Source organism: Oratosquilla oratoria, chromosome 4 (genome assembly GCF_046742065.1).
Source record: "Oratosquilla oratoria isolate Oo_2021 chromosome 4, ASM4674206v1, whole genome shotgun sequence".
NCBI lineage: Eukaryota > Metazoa > Arthropoda > Malacostraca > Stomatopoda > Squillidae > Oratosquilla > Oratosquilla oratoria.
Window position 1 is genome coordinate 74,076,125 of NC_134780.1, and position 18,589 is coordinate 74,094,713.

The 18,589-nt window shown below is 35.2% G+C and overlaps 1 protein-coding gene across 5 annotated transcripts in view; it reads left to right on the plus strand.

The window, feature by feature from the left end:
* Positions 1–347: 347 nt before the first annotated feature.
* Unc50 (Unc50 RNA binding protein) overlaps positions 348–18,589 on the plus strand; it is a 192,623-nt gene continuing 174,381 nt past the window's right edge. For 3 of the 5 annotated variants that reach the window (XM_076184283.1, XM_076184284.1, XM_076184285.1), the window contains exon 1: positions 348–447. In XM_076184283.1, coding sequence (XP_076040398.1) covers positions 443–447 — 5 coding nt within the window. In that variant the 5' untranslated portion in view covers positions 348–442. Of the gene's footprint in view, positions 448–14,305; positions 14,429–16,034; positions 16,144–18,589 lie in introns of those variants that run through there. The other 2 variants (XM_076184287.1, XM_076184286.1) reach the window with 2 other exon arrangements.

Consider the following 18,589-nt stretch of genomic DNA (forward strand, 5'->3'; position numbering starts at 1 on the left):
ACGAAAGTAAATGAAAATGAATAGTAGGCCGTGTGTCACAACCCAAAGTTGTGACAACAAGTTAACATAAGTATGATCTTCTATAATATATATCTCGTTGGTATCTTTGGGGCTTAAGATTTTTTCCCCTTTTATTTCACAAACAACATAGTTTGGCCTATCACAGATCTCACAAACTTATCCCCCCCTCCTCTCACAAGTTTAGAGTAAGTAAACCAATGATAGTTCTTAAAACTGTTTTAGAAATTTTTTATAATTCCTGATAACTACGTCTTTTATGAATATTTGTGAACCTCAAATAATCCTGTAATTTTTGTTTAGCGAAATTCTTAAATCTTCGATCCACAGTTTGCTTGCGGACACTGATGTTGACAGCTGGCACTGCAGAATGAAAACAAAATTTGTAAGAGGAAAGAGATACGTGTAATTTCTAGGGTTAACTATGAGGTAAGGATGTATTATTATGTTAATAACTTCATCAGATGTTTGTAGTCACAAATTCTAATTTTATTGCTGCTATAATGTTGGATATTAATCAGTAAAAGATATGACACAACTTAAATATATATTCATAATAATTCATTGACAATTGAATCTAATTCAGGAAAGTATCAATTATTATTATAGTTAACGTACTGTTTTTTCAAAGCAGTATGCAGTAAATGTAGATTTTATGAAATGGAGTGTTAGAATATGTATATTATATGTCTGTTATTTCAGTAAAGGGGAATTGGCTTATTTTCTATAGCCTTTATTATAAATTATAGGTACCTAGGTCAACATATAAATGGAATTCCTGATATTTGAACTGAAGTAGTTTTCATGGGATGCAGAAAGTCGCTATGAGTACAATGCAATTTGAATTATCCATCTAGCTGTCCTAGTTTCCGAGATATTGCATTTTGAATGGTACAAAATCAGGCCTATTTTGTCCCACCAAATCAGGCCAAAACGTCTGCATCGGCAGTTAAAATGTTGCAATACATTTAACATCCGATAATCTGACCCGATAGGAAAGAAAACTAATTTGTACTTATAATTTCTCAGCTCTTCCGTAATACCCTACCCTGGTTTTGGTATTAGAATAATCTGTGAGACTTATAGTTTTTGTGGTAAATTTTTACTTTCAACCATTGGAGGAATATTATATATAGCAATAGAAAATTAAATAGTAATTTTGTAAATTAAAATGTATCAACGTAATATGCAATTTTGTGTGCGGAAATGAAAATAAAAAAAGTTGCTAAAACAAATTTCATAAGTAAGGAAGTCGTGTACGACGAACGGTACGCCATGTTTGTTATGGTAGATGCCGACGTCGGAGAAATGAAAGGACGATAAATTTGTCTAAACTAAACTAAACTAACCTAACGTAACCTAACCTAACCTAAAGATAACAAATCATTTGCAAAATATTGGTATACTCCGCAAGCTGAGAGAGTGGTTGAAAAGCCCGCCAACGTCTCTCACGACGACGACAACGAGGACGAGCCAGATGACATCTAATTTGCAGGTAATGATTTATTAAACACAGGTTAGGTTAGGTTAGTTTAGGTTGGTTTAGTTTAGACAAATTTATCGTTCTTTCATTTCTCCGACGTCGGCATGTACCATAACAAACATGGCGTACCATTCGTCGTACACGACTTCGTTACTTAAGAAATCTGTTTTAGCAACTTTTTTTATTTTCATTTCCGCACACAAAATTGCATATTACGTTGATACATTTTAATTTACAAAATTACTATTTAATTTTGTATTGCTATATTCCTCCAATGGTCGAAAGTAAAATTTTACTGTTTTTGTTTATTTGGGTCTGTTGCCCATTTAATGGAGTTTTTTTTTAGCTTATTTTTCACATTGAAACAAATTTGTTTGATTTACTGCTGAATGCAGGCTGCCATGTTTATCTTATGTTTTTATGTACCTACATGTAACTGATGATGTGATTGGTTAAAATTTATTATGATCATACTAAATACACTCTTGTGACATTTTTATGAATTAAATTTCTTGCGACATGTAAATTTGGCCGTTTGAATGGCGTGCGCATAAAATGACGTGCTATTGGTGGATGTCATAGATGGTAGCGCCTCTAGCAGTGTTTGACCTAGACAAAATTTTCAAAAAAAATTATCCCTTAAATTCTTGTTGCATATGAAAGACAATTTAATTAGAAACAAAATGCTTTTTAAATTTTCTAAATAGCTTGAAAAATAAGGGAGATACTTTTTTTTTTTTTTTTTTTTTTTTTTTCCTCCAAAATTTTGGCTTGACTTTAACATAACAAAAGGTTAGAATTAAGGGTGGTAATTTGTAAAGATTTTGGTAAAGAAATACACACAAACTCTAAACCACTGGTCCGCTTTTATTAAAATTTGGAATACTTGGGCTTTATGAGTCAATAAATTACCTGAGCATGTCAAAAACAATGTGGAACATCTCCATCATACCAAATTTGCCTTTTTATGGCAACTATTAAGTTGTCAATTTAGAGATGATCATCAGTACAATCCAAACCCCTGGCCTAATTGACATGCAACTTGGCATGTGAACGTTTTTTGGGTCAACAAATCATCTGAGCATGTCAAAAACAATGCAGGACCTTCCTTTTATACTATTCTTACTAATACCTATCATGTTGCCATGGCAACTATTGTCAATTTAGAGATAATCATCCATGAAATCCAAACCCCTGGCCCAATTGACATGCAACTTGGCATGTGAAGGTTTTATGGGTCAACAAATCACATGAGCTTGTCAAAAGCAATGCAGGACCTTCCTTTTATACTATTCTTACTAACACCTATCATGTTGCCTTGGGAATTATTGTCAATTTAGAGATAATCATCCATGAAATCCAAACCCCTGGCCCAATTGACATAACAAATCACCTGGGCATGTCAAAAACAATGTAAGACCTTCCTTTTATACTATTCTTACTAACACCTTTCATGTTGCCATGGCAACTATTGTTAATTTAGAGATAATCATCTGTAAAATCCAAACCCCTGGCCCAATTGACATGCAACTTGGCATGTGAAGGTTTTATGGGTCAACAAATCACCTGAGCATGTCAAAAACAATGTAGGACCTTCCTTTTATACTATTCTTACTAACACCTATCATGTAACATGTTCCATCAATGTAATGTATATGCAGCTAAAAGAACTCTACTATCACATTAAAAAGTGCATATATAGGTGCCTTAGCCCTTACCCTTAGATTGCCTCTCAGTACACTAACCAGTCAGTACTGCAACTATCCTAAGACCTAACTTAAATTTACGTTGATATTGGTGCATTATTTTTTACACCAATTTACTGAAATAGAAAAAAAGTATTTTTACTTTCAAAGGAGTTATTTTGTTTAATCATGATAATCTGAATGAACAGCCTTATTTCAGCAGCTCATGTCTATTATCATGAAACCAAGAAGGAAATTAAGTCTTGTCTAGACCTCTATTAGTCTAGACTCATGGTCATGGACATGGTCTAAGACATGGAATACTGACCATATTATTAATAGCTATTTCATATATTTGCTATCATAGCCGCAGCCAGCTATGTAATAGGCATACTAGCATAGCCTGCCTAACATCTTAAAATTCATACCATAACAATGTAAGTATTATTTGTGAACAACACCCTCTACGACTACTATGCATATTATCTCCAACATGTCATGTGTAAACAAACACGACTAAGTATCAGAGAATATGCCTACATGTTCTGCGTTAAGACACAGCTGACATATTACCAACGATCTTAAAGTTGCTCATTTCCAGGAGAAAATAGGCTAAAAAATACAAATATCACATTTAATTATTCATATATAGGTGCATTGCCTTTAGATTTCCACTCAGAAAACTAATTTACCATGGCTAATAGCCAAATTGCATGTAATTTTTTTTTTTTTTTTTTTTTTTTTTTTTTTTTTTTTGAAGGACTGGGCATACAATTTGAAAGTTCTGTGCATGCACTGAATGCTACAAGCATTCAAACACACTGCAAAAGATGGCAGTGTAAACCTTACATATGCAATGGTGACATCGTTCACGTCTACCTACCTACATGTTCATAAATGAAGCTTAGTTGTCGGATTACCAATAATCTTAAGCTGCTCGTTTCCGGGAGAAAATAGGCTAAAAAAAACAATATTCTTACACTAAAATATTTTGTTCTTGGTGCCTTACCTTTATATTTTTACTCCAAAAATTATTTTGCCGAGGTTGATAACCAAATTTGCATTTAAATCGGTGAAAATTTGTTTGTTTTTGAAGAATTGGGCATACACTTGCACAACAACAATATAATTTGAATACCCTGTGCATGCGCTGAATGCTGCAAGCATTCAAACAGACATACTTATTTCAACAGGCTGCAAAATATGGCATTGTAAACAGTACATGTGCAATGGTGGTGCCACAATCGGATTCGTCCGTACCTATACTTTTTGTTCACATTTCAAGTATTTGGATTTTGGTACTAACCATACAGAACTTTTCTTTATATTGTGTAAATCACTGCTCCATCGGGGTACCAAGATAAGAGGGAGGATAGAGGGTGGAGGGGAGTGGAGTGTGTTAGGGATGGAATGGGTGGGAATGGTTTTTATGCCTTTGTAAGGGGGAAAAAGCCCTTGGTATATATGTATATATATATATGTACACATATATATATATATATATATATATATATGTGTGTGTGTATTTACCTAGTTGTATTTTTACGGGAAGGGGAGCTATGCTCGTGGGGTCCCGTCTTCATATCTCATTTTATCTAAACTATTTTTAAATTCATGTATTGTTTTTGCACACACCACTTTCTCATCTAACTTGTTCCAACTGTCTATTACTCTGTGAGGAAAGCTGTTCTTTTTCAAATCTCTTCTATAGCTGTCTTTTTTTATTTTCTTTCCGTGTCCTCTTGTATTTCTGTCATCCCATTTTATCAGATTCTCTCTATCAGTAATTTCTATGCCTTTCATGATTCTGTAAATAGCTATCAAATCTCCTCTCTCTCTTCTTTGCTCTAGTGTCTGTAGTTCAAGTTTTTCTAGTCTCTCTTCATATGATAGTTTTTAGAGTGTTGGTGCCAGTTTTGTAATTGCTCTTTGTATTCTTTCAAGTTTTTTTATACATTTTTTTGTACTTGGTGACCATATCGTTGCTGCATATTCCAATCTTGGTCTTATCAGGGTGATTAGGATTTTCTTCACCATTTCTTCATCCAGGTATGTAAATGCAACTTTGATTGTTCTTATTAAATTATAGGTTTCTCCAAAAATCTTATTTATATGTTTCTCAGGTGACATATTCATAACAATGACTCCCAGGTCCTTCTCATTTTCTACTTTTTTTATTCCTTCTTCTCCCAATTTATATGCTCCTGTTATTCTGTTTTTGCTTTTTCCAAATTCCATTATACTACACTTTTTTGTATTGAACTCCATCTCCCACTTCCTACTCCATTCCTATACTATATTTAGATCTCTCTGTAGTGATTCACAATCTTCTTCAGTTTTCACTCTTTTCAGTAGTTTTGCATCATCTGCAAAGAAGCTCATATAGCTTTCAATTCCTTCATCCATATCATTAATATATATAGCAAACATTATTGGGGCCAGAACTGTTCCCTGCAGAACACCGCTTATTACTTCATCCCATTTTGAGTGCTGGTTTCTTATCACTACTCTCATTTTTCTTTCTTGCAAAAAGTCTTCCATCCAATTTAGTAGTTTTCCCTGTATTCCTCCTTGAGTTTCTAATTTCTTAACCACTTCACTACGGGACTTAAATCTCGCGGGCGGTAGCCAATGCCAGCCGTACGACGTGTCGTAATAATACTCGCATCATAAAATATAGTCACGGCTTATATCGATCGTTCTCTCTTTCACCCGTGAATTTTGAAAACCACAGAGAATGGGATTAAGAGCAGATTAGGGAGAATGTAAAAACACATGGGGCGACTACAATAAATATAATCAAGACGCCGATATGGCAGCGTCACGAATCCACTTGCTCCTCATGACGCCTACGTGTGCGGCACCGTATGGAAGGGGTTAAGCAACTTCTTATGTGGTACTTTGTCAAAAGCTTTCTTTATGTCTAGAAATGCACAGTCCGCCCATCCATCTCTTTCTTGTATTATATCTGTTAGCCTTGAATAGAAACATATTAAATTGGTGACGCATGATCATCCTTGTCTGAATCCAAATTGCCTTGGATTTAACACTGTTTTTTTCTAAATATTTTACCCATCTACTTTTGATAATTCTTTCAAAAATTTTTGCTATTGTACTTGTTAGAGAGACTGGTCTATAGTTTGTAGGTTCTTCTTTATTTCCTCCTTTATATATAGGTACTATATTTGCTTTTTTCCAATCTTCTGGAACTTTTCCTTCTTTCAAGGAACTGTTTAGTATGCTATGTATTTTGTCTGCCAGTTCATTCCTGCATTCTTTCAGAATCCAGTTTGCTATATCATCTGGTCCATGCAATTTTCTGACATCAAGATTACTCAAGTGTGTCAATATTTCATTCTTTGTTACTTCTATTTCTTCCATAGGGGGGACTTTCTCTTTCCATTCAATCTCTTCAGGTTGTATGTTCTCCCTTGTAAACACTGATTTAAAATGTTTGTTCATAATTTCTGCCATTTCCATTTCCTCAGTGTATTCAACTCCCTCTTGTCTTAATTTCTCCAAGTCTTGTTTGTTTTTCAGTTTATTGTTTACAAATCTGTAGAATAGTTTTGGTTGATCTTTACACTTTTCTATGACATCTTTTTCATATTTTCTCTTTTCCTCTCTGCACGTTTGTACATATTCATTTCTATAACCGGTATATATTTTCCATTTTTCAGGTCTGTCTTTTTTCCATCTGGTCCAGGCTTTGTCTCTTTTGTCTTTTAACTCCTTACAACTTTTGTTGTACCAGCATTTTACATATTCTTTTCCTTGTTTTTGTCTTGGGACATACTTTTCCACTCCTTTTTTTTTTGTAAATTTTTGTCAAAATATTCCATTTCTCTTCCACTGTTGTTTCTTCTTTGTATATTTCTTCCCAGTTTTCTTGTTGAAAGAATTCTCTTATTTTATCAAAGTTTGTTTTTTCATACATCATTCTTCCTTTTCTATATTGCTCATTTCTTTTCATATATTTTTCTTCATTAAGTTCCAGTTCAATCAATATATTGTCACTTTTACTTATTGGTGTTTTATATTCAATCTTGTCCACTATTCTAGGTTCAGATGTAATTATTAAGTCTAGTCTCGATGGTTCTTCTTCATTTCTATGCCTGGTGTTCTCCTGTATCCATTGTGTCATTGTATGGTCAGTAATCATCTCAAGTAGAGCGTTTCCCCATGAGCCGTCTCCACCCTTTACTGTCATTTCTTCCCAGCAGATTTCTTTGCAATTAAAGTCGCCCATTATAACTATTCTTCCTCCATCTTCCATTATTTTATTTAATGTTATCTTTGTGTCCTCTAACATACTTTTATGTTCACTCTCCTCCCATGAGGCTGTTTTCGGAGGCACATAATTTATCACAAATTTTCTGCTCTTCTTATCTCTGTCTTCCACTTCTATCATAATCATCTCTACTGTATTCTTTCCATATATGACACCCTTCACATTTATATCCTTCTTAGTCAGGAACATAACTCCACCCCCTTGCTTTTTCTCTCTGTTTTTAATCCAATGATTATATGCATCATGTCCTACACTGTTGGGTGGTAGTGGGCCTTTTAATTTTGTTTCTACAATTCCCATTATGTCTGGTTCTTTTTCTTTCAAATAATCATTCAGCTCATTCAATCCTGTTATTAATCCATCTATATTTGTGTAAGACACTCTTAGTTTTCTGTCACTTCCATTGTGTTCTCTGTTTCCCTTTTGATTTTCTCTTGTATGTCGAACTGCCTTAGTTTCATATTCACTACTCTCCAATAGAATCTCTCTTTCTCTGACTCCGTTCTGCTCTCGTTTTTTTTCTTAGCTTCAAGTCTTTTCTGCTTTTCTTCCTCTCTTTCCTGTTTATTCATTTCCCTTTTTATCCATACCTTTTTATATTGTTCACTTGTTGCTAGTTTCCCTGTTTTGGATAAGATATTCTCTGCCGTCGTTTGTGACCTGAATTTAATCTTAATTGGTCTGGTCTTATCTTTACTATACTTTCCGAGCCTGAATTTTTCCTCAATTTCCTTCATAATTTCTGGTTCATCTTCCTGAACTAATTTTAGTAAACTGCTTACTTTTTCCTTTTCCTCATTGGTTCTTGAGGTTCTGTCTGGGTTATGTTTCTCTTCCATTCCTAATATAATTATACATTTCTTTTTGTCAGCTAAGTCTCTTACTATATTCTCCTTCTGTCTCATCACTTTAATAACTGAGTCTTCAGTTTGTTCTCTCATTTGCTGTTTAATTATATCAGTAAATGCAACTTTACTGTTTTCTTTTATCGACTTCCATCCCTCTCTGTTTTCTTTACTATTCCTCTTCAATTCCTCATTCTCCACCTTTACTTCTTTTAACTGTCTTTTCAGGTTTTCTATTTCATCAGTTAAGTTTTTGTTCGCCTTCTCTAGTTCTTCCAATTTTTCAACCCTTTGTAGAATGTTGTTAACATGACCGAACCTACGCTCCAAGTCCTCGATCATCTTATCGACCTTCTCTTCTAGTCTTGTCAGTCGGGGGGGTTTGTGTCCCCCCCACCCTCTTTAAATCCCTGGAAAATATTCTCATCACTTTCTACTGTATTGCTCTTATCTATACTTCTAATCTTTACATTTTTATTAGACATTTCATTGTCGCTCAGCTGATCGGGGGGTCGTTTGTTTACCTTTCGCCTGTCTGCCTGGGCCAAGTCTACTCCTTCCTCATTTCCTTCCATTTCCCTCAGTAATCCCTCCCCTTCTCCTCTTTCCCTACTTTCCAACTACCCCACGAGCAATTTCCCCCCACCCTGTAAATACAATAGGCACTTCTCTCTGCGTTGGGATCCACAAAACTTCACTTTTCTTCAGAACATCTTCTAAGCCGTCCGTTCATTGAATGTGTGTGTGTGTGTGTGTGTAAATCATGATTACAGCCTATTAGATGGTTTTATCTATACTTGGGTTCATTTCTTTGTTAAGGCCAGGATTCTTCAGTGTGTTATTTGACACTTTCTTAACACTCATGCAGGGAGTAAAATTTTGGTTTTTGGGAATGTTTTTGTATTTAATTCTCAATGCAAAATGGCTGGATACAACAGTACAGTAAATTTTCAGGATGAAAGGATGCAAGTAAGACCAGGGCCAAATAATTGATGAATTGAAAGATTATTTTCCAAATTAAATGTCTCTCTGAATTTGAGCAGGATATGAATACAGCAGTCATACTCTGAATTTTAATGGCTAGGAGTATAGCAGTGTCCTGAGCATGTGCAAATGCAACATCCACTTACATCACTGCTGTATTCATACATACATATACCATAGGCTTTTTCCCCCATACAAGGGAGGTAGCCAAAAAGAAAAAGGCATAATAACCATTCCCACCCATTCCATCATAGCCAATTATAATAGTGAATACAACATTGTATCAGTTGTGCCATATTCACTATTATGACAAAGTTAGGAAGCATGGGACCCAGGGCAGGGATAGGTGATGTTAAAGACAGGATTGAAGAATGTATAGTAGGGGAAGGTGTGAAACCCATCATTTGTTTGAGTGTTGGTGGGAATGACATAGGTAAGTTAGGGAGTGAGGAATTGTTTGCATGGTCTCAGGATGTGCTAGATAAGATTAGGAATAAGGGAGGGGTTCCTGTTGTATGTGAGATCCTTCCGAGGCATAGAGTTGGAGGCATGTGGCATTCCAGGGCTATTGCAATGAATTGCAGGCTGGCAAAACATTGTAAGGCCAAAGGATAGGCATTTGTCAACAGCTGGGATCGCTTTTACAGTAAGAATCATCTATATTCAAAGGACAGGGTGTACTTGTCGCCCAGAGGATTTCGGTTTCTTGTTGAATCCCTTGTGCAAAAAGTAGGTGCAGGTTTTTTTCAGGTAGATTATGTAGGAGTCAGGGGGAAAGTATTGGAATATAGTTTAGGCAATAGAAACAGCTCAGTGAGGGACAGTTTAAAGAATCACTAAATCAGGTGGAGGGAGGATAAACTAAAAGTTTACTATACAAACAGCAGAAGCATAATAAATAAAATTTATTTACTGTGAGGTAAAGCATGCGTAGAGATATTTGATATTATAGCTATTACTGAATCCTGGATCAATATGGCTGATAGACATTTCCCTCTGGAAATCGAGATAGAAGGATATAAGTTTTTTTCACAAGGACAGGGTTGGCAGGAGTGAGGGAGGAGTAGCACTTTTCGTTAAAAATACAATAAACTGTATTCAAAATAATTCAATTAAGGAAGAGGATAGCACAGAATCTGTTTGGGTAGAGATTATAGGCAAGAATAAGAAACTTATTATTGGCATCTTATATAGGCCACATAATCTCAGTATTGAGCAGACTGATACCCTGATTCGTGAAATTCACAGGGCATCCCAGTACAAAAATGTTGTGATCATCGGAGATTTTAATTAAAGAAACATTGACTGGAAAATTTTAGTAGGAGATCAGGAAGCAAAATTTTTCTTAGATGTGGAACAGGATAACTTCCTAAAACAAATGATTACCAATTCTATGAGGGGAGAGAATACTCTGGACTTACTTTTAACAAATAATGAGCACCTAATGAGTAATGTTAAAGTGGGAGATAGCCTAGGTTCTAGCAATCATCAAGAAATAAGATTTAATATTATTTGGGAAGAATTAAAAAGTACAAATGATATTCAAATACCAGACTTCAGGAGAGCCAATTTTGACAAGACAAGACCCAGGGGGCTGTGATGTGGTCAGGTACATGGTCAGTCCGGATGTCATTAGTGCAGTCAGGAGTTGGGTCATGGAGGGTATGCGTGACTTGGGTCAGGTCATTTGTGGGTGCAAGGTCAACAGCCAGGTCAGTGATTTGGACAAAATGTATTGTAACCTAACAGATTTAATTCTAAATGCACAAAATAAATTTATTCCTCTCAAGTCAATACAGAAGAATAGTAATAATCCCAAATGGATGATGGACAGGCTGAAACATGAGATTGGAATGAAAAGAGGACTTTATGTAAGAATAAGAAATGAAGAAACACCTTAGATCCAAATATAACGATATGGCAAAGCTGGTTAAAAAGAATACGCACACAGCAAAATGTAACTATGAAAATAAGGTTGCCAGACAAGCGAGATCCAACCCAAAGGGCTTCTTTCATCTCTACAGAAAAAACAAGGAAAGGATAGGCCCAATTCGAAATGACAAAAATGTCATAATAGAATCAAAGAAAAAATGAGTGAGGTGTTTAACAAATATTTTCTCTCGGTGTGTACTAAGGAGAGGATAGATAAGGTACCTGACTGTGATCCAATTTTCAGTGGGGATGAAGAAAGTAGACTAATATCAGCTTTATTAAGGTAGAAGTAGTCAAGCAGATTGAAAGACTTAAAGCTACAAACTCCCTGGGTCCAGACAAAATTTTTCCCGAGAGTGCTGAAAGAGTGTAAATTTGAAGTCTGCAACCAATTAACAGAAATATTTCATAAGTTGGTAGACACTTGGTTTTGTGCCTATTGCTTGGAGGCAGGCAAACGTTGTTCCTGTTTTCAAAAAGGGAGATAAATTGCCTATATGCAACTACAGGCCAATCAGTTTGACATCAGTTATAAGTAAAATGCTTGAATCAATAATAGTGGGAGCGTCACCAGTGATCATTCAAAAAATTCTGGTATATGAGCGAAATTTAGGTAAACATTTCAAAAGAATCTCTATGATGGTGGCAGCAACACTCGTATAAAGGTATGCAACTTTTTTTTTTTTTTTTTTTTTTTCACAGCATAAAATGGATAAAATATTGGCAACCGCTGGCAACCCCATTGCATAAAAAACATTCTGTATATTGAAATAGCATCAACATTTCTATAGCTATTTCGTTTTTTGCTACAGAATTGTATTTATGGAGATATTTGGCAACTCCTCCCACCAGCATACCCCACAAAAACAATGGACAGAGCACCAATACTCTTGAAAAGGTCAAAGTAAGGTGACATTGCTCCTGGCACTTTCACCATACACAATAATTTTGATTCCTCGCCTTGTATTGTTGCTGTGATTATGGAAAAATTAACAAACTAGAGAGTGAAGCAGCAGAATATAGAGAGGGCCTGTGAGTGCCTGAAATAGAAACAAGAAGGAAAAAGAAAGAGGAGAAAAGCAGCACAGCTCTACCCAGCACTCCACAAGTATTTACTAGCCACACCCACCTTACACCTCCACCCACGCCACACCACTCACCCTCACCTTCAGCAAAGAAGAGGAAATTGGAGATTTGCTATATACATCGCAACCATCAAACAAATGGTCACAAAAATTGAAATCCCTCATCCTGTAAAGTTTGTTTTTGTTCTTTCTGTTGTAATATCTTCGGTTATTCTTTATGGATTTTTGTCATTTTATTTCATTTGAAAGAAAACATCATGCTCTTTATTTTCTATAGTATAAAATAAAAGAAATTTGAATTTAAAGCAAATTATTTATGAAACCTGAATTTTGCAGCATTTTTTAATTATACAGAGAAACTAATAAAAAATCAGAGGTATTAGTTTGAAAAAATGTATTCAACAAGATTTGTTCCTCAGAATCTAAGCTTTCATTTCATACCAAGCTGAATGATGTGGAAGGATTTTCCATTAAGTGATTAGAGCTCACTATATCTTCATTAAATATTCACCATGCCTTATATATACAAGGGAGGAACACAATACCCTGAGGAATTACACACTAATGTAAGGGGTATTTATACCTATATTCATTAAACACATATTTGAACAAAAAAATTACCTACTCTAAAGCGATGCAACACTCCCTTAATAGACTCTGTAATGATTATAATTTATTTTATATTATTTGTTTTTGTTTTGTTATTATTTGTCTGTCTGATTTTCATTTATTATTAGTTATATATCAATTTATTATTATTTACTATTTACCTGTTTGTTTATTATTTAACTATACCTATGCATTTATTTATGTATTTTATTTGTTATTTACATTATTATAGTTTTTATTTATTTTATTATTATGATTTTTTCGCATCCGACCTAGATATGGATCAAAAGGTCTCCTGTCGGCATGCTCCGCCTTTGTAATCCTTGGTAACACATTGAGAGATATAATTTGATTTGTGACACAACATGGTTTCTCTCTAAAGTATATAAGGCATCAGATTATGATAGTTACAATGTTATTTACCAGAGACTACTGAATAAAATCAAAGCCCATGGCATAGGAGAAAAAGTGTTAAAATGGATTAGAGTTTGGATCAGTGACAGAAATCAGTGGGTCACCATAAATGGTGTAAAATTCTAATTGGGGGGGGGGGTGTTTCTAGTGGGGTCCCCCAGGTCTTGGTTTTGAGTCCCTTATTGTTCATTATGTACATAAACAACTTGGACAATGGGATTAATAGTGATGTTAGTAAGTTTGCAGATGACACTAAAATAGGATGCCAAATTAGGTCAGGAGACGACATTGAGATTCTGCAGGATGATCTTAACAAATTGTTCACATGATCAGTTAAATGGCAAGTGAACTTCAATATCTCAAAGTGCATCATGTTAAAAATAGGGCTACACAACCCCAAAAATAGATGTAAGATAACACTTTAATATAGAAATGAAGGCAAGAGATACATGGGAGTTCTAGCGAGTCTTGACCTGACTATTCAAAAAAGGTGACAAATAGAAACCAAATAATCGAAGGAAAAATAATGGAAACTGTCATCAGAGATGCTATTGAACATCATTTAGAAAGTAACCGTTAGATAAATGATAGCCAGCATGGTTTCAGACGGAAACGTTCTTGCGTGACTAAGTTACTCAAATTCTACAACAGTTATCTCGAATTATGACAAAAGAAACAATATAGATTTATTATATCTAGACTTTGCAAAAGCTTTTGATACTGTCCCACACGAAAGACTAAAATTTGCTTCGCACGGAATAAGTGGTAGCCTATTAAGTTGGACTAGTAATTGGTTGAATGATCGAAAGCAGAGAGTTGTTTTAAATGGAAAAACTTATAGATGGAAAAATGTTACAAGTGGAGTTCCTCAGGGTTCCATTCTTGGGCCACTTCTATTCATAGTATATATAAATGATATAGACCATGGACTAAAATCTACTGTTTCCAGATTTGCTGATGATACAAAACTGTGTGGAATGGCAAATAATCACTTAAACCAATTAGATATTCAAGAAGATTTAGATAAATTACAGCAATGGTCTGACAAATGGCTAATGAAATTTAACACAAGTAAATGCAAGGTATGCACATAGGTAAAAATAACAGTAAGTACGATTACAAGTTATTTGGAAATTCGTTAACAAAAGTGGATAGTGAAAAAGATCTTGGCGTAATTATCAGTAACGACCTCAAATCATCTAAGCAGTGTATTTCAGCCTCTGAGAAAGCAAATAAGATTCTAGGACTGATTGCATGATCTTTTGATTTCAAAAGTCCATCACTCATTAACAAGCTATATAAATCGTTAGTTCGTCCACATTTGGAATATGCTGTTTCCGTATGGTCACCGAATCTCATTAAAGACATTGACAGACTGGAAAAAGTACAACAGCGAGCCACAAAACTGATTCCAAATATCAAAAATAAATCATACGAAAATCGACTAAAACATATGAATCTGTTTTCCCTAAAAAAGCATAGACTCAGAGGTGACTTGATACAGGTCTTTAAAATTCTAAATGGAATTGACAACATCAAAAGTGACAAAATTTTCACATTGAATGAGAATCAGACAAGAAACAATGGTCTCAAACCGTCCGGAAATAGATTAAATTTGGAAGTAGGTAGAAACAACTTTGCCAACCGTGTAGTTAATGAATGGAATAAACTTCCTGCACAGATAGTGCAATGTAGCTCAGTTCGAAGCTTTAAGAATCATTTAGATAAACACCTAAGCAAGATGCTGTAATGATTATAATTTATTTTATATTGTTTTTGTTTTGTTATCATTGGTCAGTTTGATTTTGATTTATTATTAGTTATATGTTAATTTATTATTTACCTGTTTGTTTATTATGTAACTATACCTATGCATTTATTTATGTTTTTATTTGTTATTTACATTATTATAGTTTTTATTTATTAATTTATTATTATTATGATTTTTTTCACATCCGACCTAGATATGGACCAAAAGGTCTCCTGTTGGCATGCTCTGCCTTTGTAATCCTTTGTTAAATCCAGGAAACAGTACATTAGTGCCAGGAATAAAGCAAACAGAGCATTAGGTTTCATTGCTAGGATGGTTACGAATAGAAGTGCAGAGTTAATTAGCAAACTCTATCTAGTATTAGACCTATCCTTGATTATGCGGTTAAGTTTTGGTCTCCGTCTTATAGAATGGACATCATTTCACTAGAGTCAGTACAGAGGAGAATGACCAAAATGATACATGGGCTCGGAAATTTACCTTACGAAGAGAGGCTTAGGCACCTTAACTTACACTGTCTGGAAAGATGCAGTGCAGGGTGATGTAATAGAGCTGTTTAAATAGTTCAAAGGGTTGAACAAGGATGACACAAACAAGGTCATCATATTAAGATAACGGCAGGACTCGCAGTAATGGACAAATATTAGATTTAAGAAGGAAATAGGCAAGAATTGATTTACTAATAGGGTGGTCAAGGAATGGAACAGTCTTATTAACCATGTAGTGAGCATTGAAACTATCAGTCGTTTTAAGAAATGGTTAGACAACATTATGGATGGGGATGACAGACCATGAGGCCTAGTGTAGGCTTCATGGTCTCTTGCAGTCTCCTTCATTCTTATTTTCTTATGACCAGCTATTAACTTAACCTACCAAACCTAACCTACTATACAGCTTACAATAATGTTCTTGTTTATAGGTATGAGCTATGTTTTGCAACTCTTCAGGGAAAATGAATATGGAATTAACTTCAAATTTTACTTGGAGCAGTTCATGAGCTTCAGCCATTTGACTTTCTAACTTGAGGTAGGCAGAGCCGTGGAAGTGGAATTCAGCTCATTCACATGCAGAAGTGTGCCAGACTCCTAGCTATGAAAATTTGGAGTACAGCTATCATAACTAACCAGTTTGTTCTGAAATTGTTTGGCCAAAATGATGAGCTTCTTCTACAATATATTAATTGTAAATAGAAAAGGATAGATGAATTAAGTAAAATAGATAATTAACTTTTAGTTAGCAGTGGATGAGTGGGAGAGGAAATCATGCTTGCAGATGGCACTACCAGGATCCCTGCACCCATCTGAAAAAAATACTAACAATAGAACCAATGTTTGACAAAATGCAAAAGATTTGATAGAAAGGCCATAGTAAGGTTACTAAAAAGGTGTTTGAACAGAGGACAAAGTCATGCTTACCATAACATTGACATTTGGACACATAAATGTTGACATTATCCCTAGACAGTCGGGAATATATGAAGAAATTTGACCATGCTTCTACCTAGCACTGAGAGCTGATCATGACATTTCTCACTACATCAGTTGCTGCTGGAGCTGTTCTGTTTAAAGTCTTGCTTGTCGATATGCTGCTGGAGTTCACAATTGTACAGCAACCTCATGTATGGGGTGGGAACTGGTGGGAGCCAACCACAGATAAAGCTGTAGCCCTCTATGCTTACCGCCCATGCCTGGAACACTGACAGTGACTTGCTGGGAGTAACTATCTCCTGTCCTGAAGGAGGGGCCAGAGTGTATATTGATGGTGTTGCTGGCCATAGTCCAACTGAAGGGGCAGGAATGAGTGCCATGGACCATGGTCTCTGTGGTTGTGTGGACATGAATGGAGTGAAGGTAGTGCTGGAAGGAACCTACCTCAGGGTGTGGTTTGACGGGCTGAGTGATTGCAAGTTGGGCATATTACTTCTTGCCAGTGTGCTGATGACTACCTCCATAAGGGGCTCCTGTCCCTGGGTCAGCATTTCTCTGCTACTTCCTAGCACCTTCCCAAAGTTGATACAAGACTGCACTATGCTGGGGTGATATGTGAAGACAGAAGTAGGGGTACAAAAGTCAAGCATATTCAAAGGCTGGCTTCTCACCCCTGCTTTCCCTCCAGACAGAGTGGATGTCCTTGTCCCCATAAAGATACAAATTCATATATACATATATGTGTATTTACCTAGTTGTATTTTACAGGAAGGGGAGCTATGCTCGTGGGGTCCCGTCTTCATATCTCATTTTATCTAAACTATTTTTAGATTCATGTATTGTTTTTGCACACACCACTTTCTCATCTAACTTGTTCCAACTGTCTATTACTCTGTGAGGAAAGCTGTTCTTTTTCAAATCTCTTCTCTAGCTGTCTTTTTTTTATTTTCTTTCCGTGTCCTCTTGTATTTCTGTCATCCCATTTTATCAGATTCTCTCTATCAGTAATTTCTATGCCTTTCATGATTCTGTAAATAGCTATCAAATCTCCTCTCTCTCTTCTTTGCTCTAGTGTCTGTAGTTCAAGTTTTTCTAGTCTCTCTTCATATGATAGTTTTGAGAGTGTTGGTGCCAATTTTGTAATTGCTCTTTGTATTCTTTCAAGTTTTTTTATACATTTTTTTGTACTTGGTGACCATATCGTTGCTGCATATTCCAATCTTGGTCTTATCAGGGTGATTAGGATTTTCTTCACCATTTCTTCATCCAGGTATGTAAACGCAACTTTGATTGTTCTTATTAAATTATAGGTTTCTCCAAAAATCTTATTTATTTGTTTCTCAGGTTATTATTCATAACAATGACTCCCAGGTCCTTTTCATTTTCTACTTTTTTTATTCCTTCTTCTCCCAATTTATATGCTGTTATTCTGTTTTTGCTTTTTCCAAATTCCATTATACTACACTTTTTTGTATTGAACTCCATCTCCCACTTCCTACTCCATTCCTGTACTTTATTTAGATCTCTCTGTAGTGATTCACAATCTTCTTCAGTTTTCACTCTTTTCAGTAGTTTCGCATCATCTGCAAAGAAGCTCATATAGCTTTCAATTCCTTCATCCATATCATTAATATATATAGCAAACATTATTGGGGCCAGAACTGTTCCCTGCGGAACACCGCTTATTACTTCATCCCATTTTGAGTGCTGGTCTCTTATCACTACTCTCATTTTTCTTTCTTGCAAAAAGTCTTCCATCCAATTTAGTAGTTTTCCCTGTATTCCTCCTTGAGTTTCTAATTTCTTAAGCAACTTCTTATGTGGTACTTTGTCAAAAGCTTTCTTTAGGTCTAGAAATGCACAGTCCGCCCATCCATCTCTTTCTTGTATTATATCTATTAGCCTTGAATAGAAACATATTAAATTGGTGACGCATGATCATCCTTGTCTGAATCCAAATTGCCTTGGATTTAACACTGTTTTTTTTCTAAATATTTTACCCATCTACTTTTGATAATTCTTTCACAAATTTTTGCTATTGTACT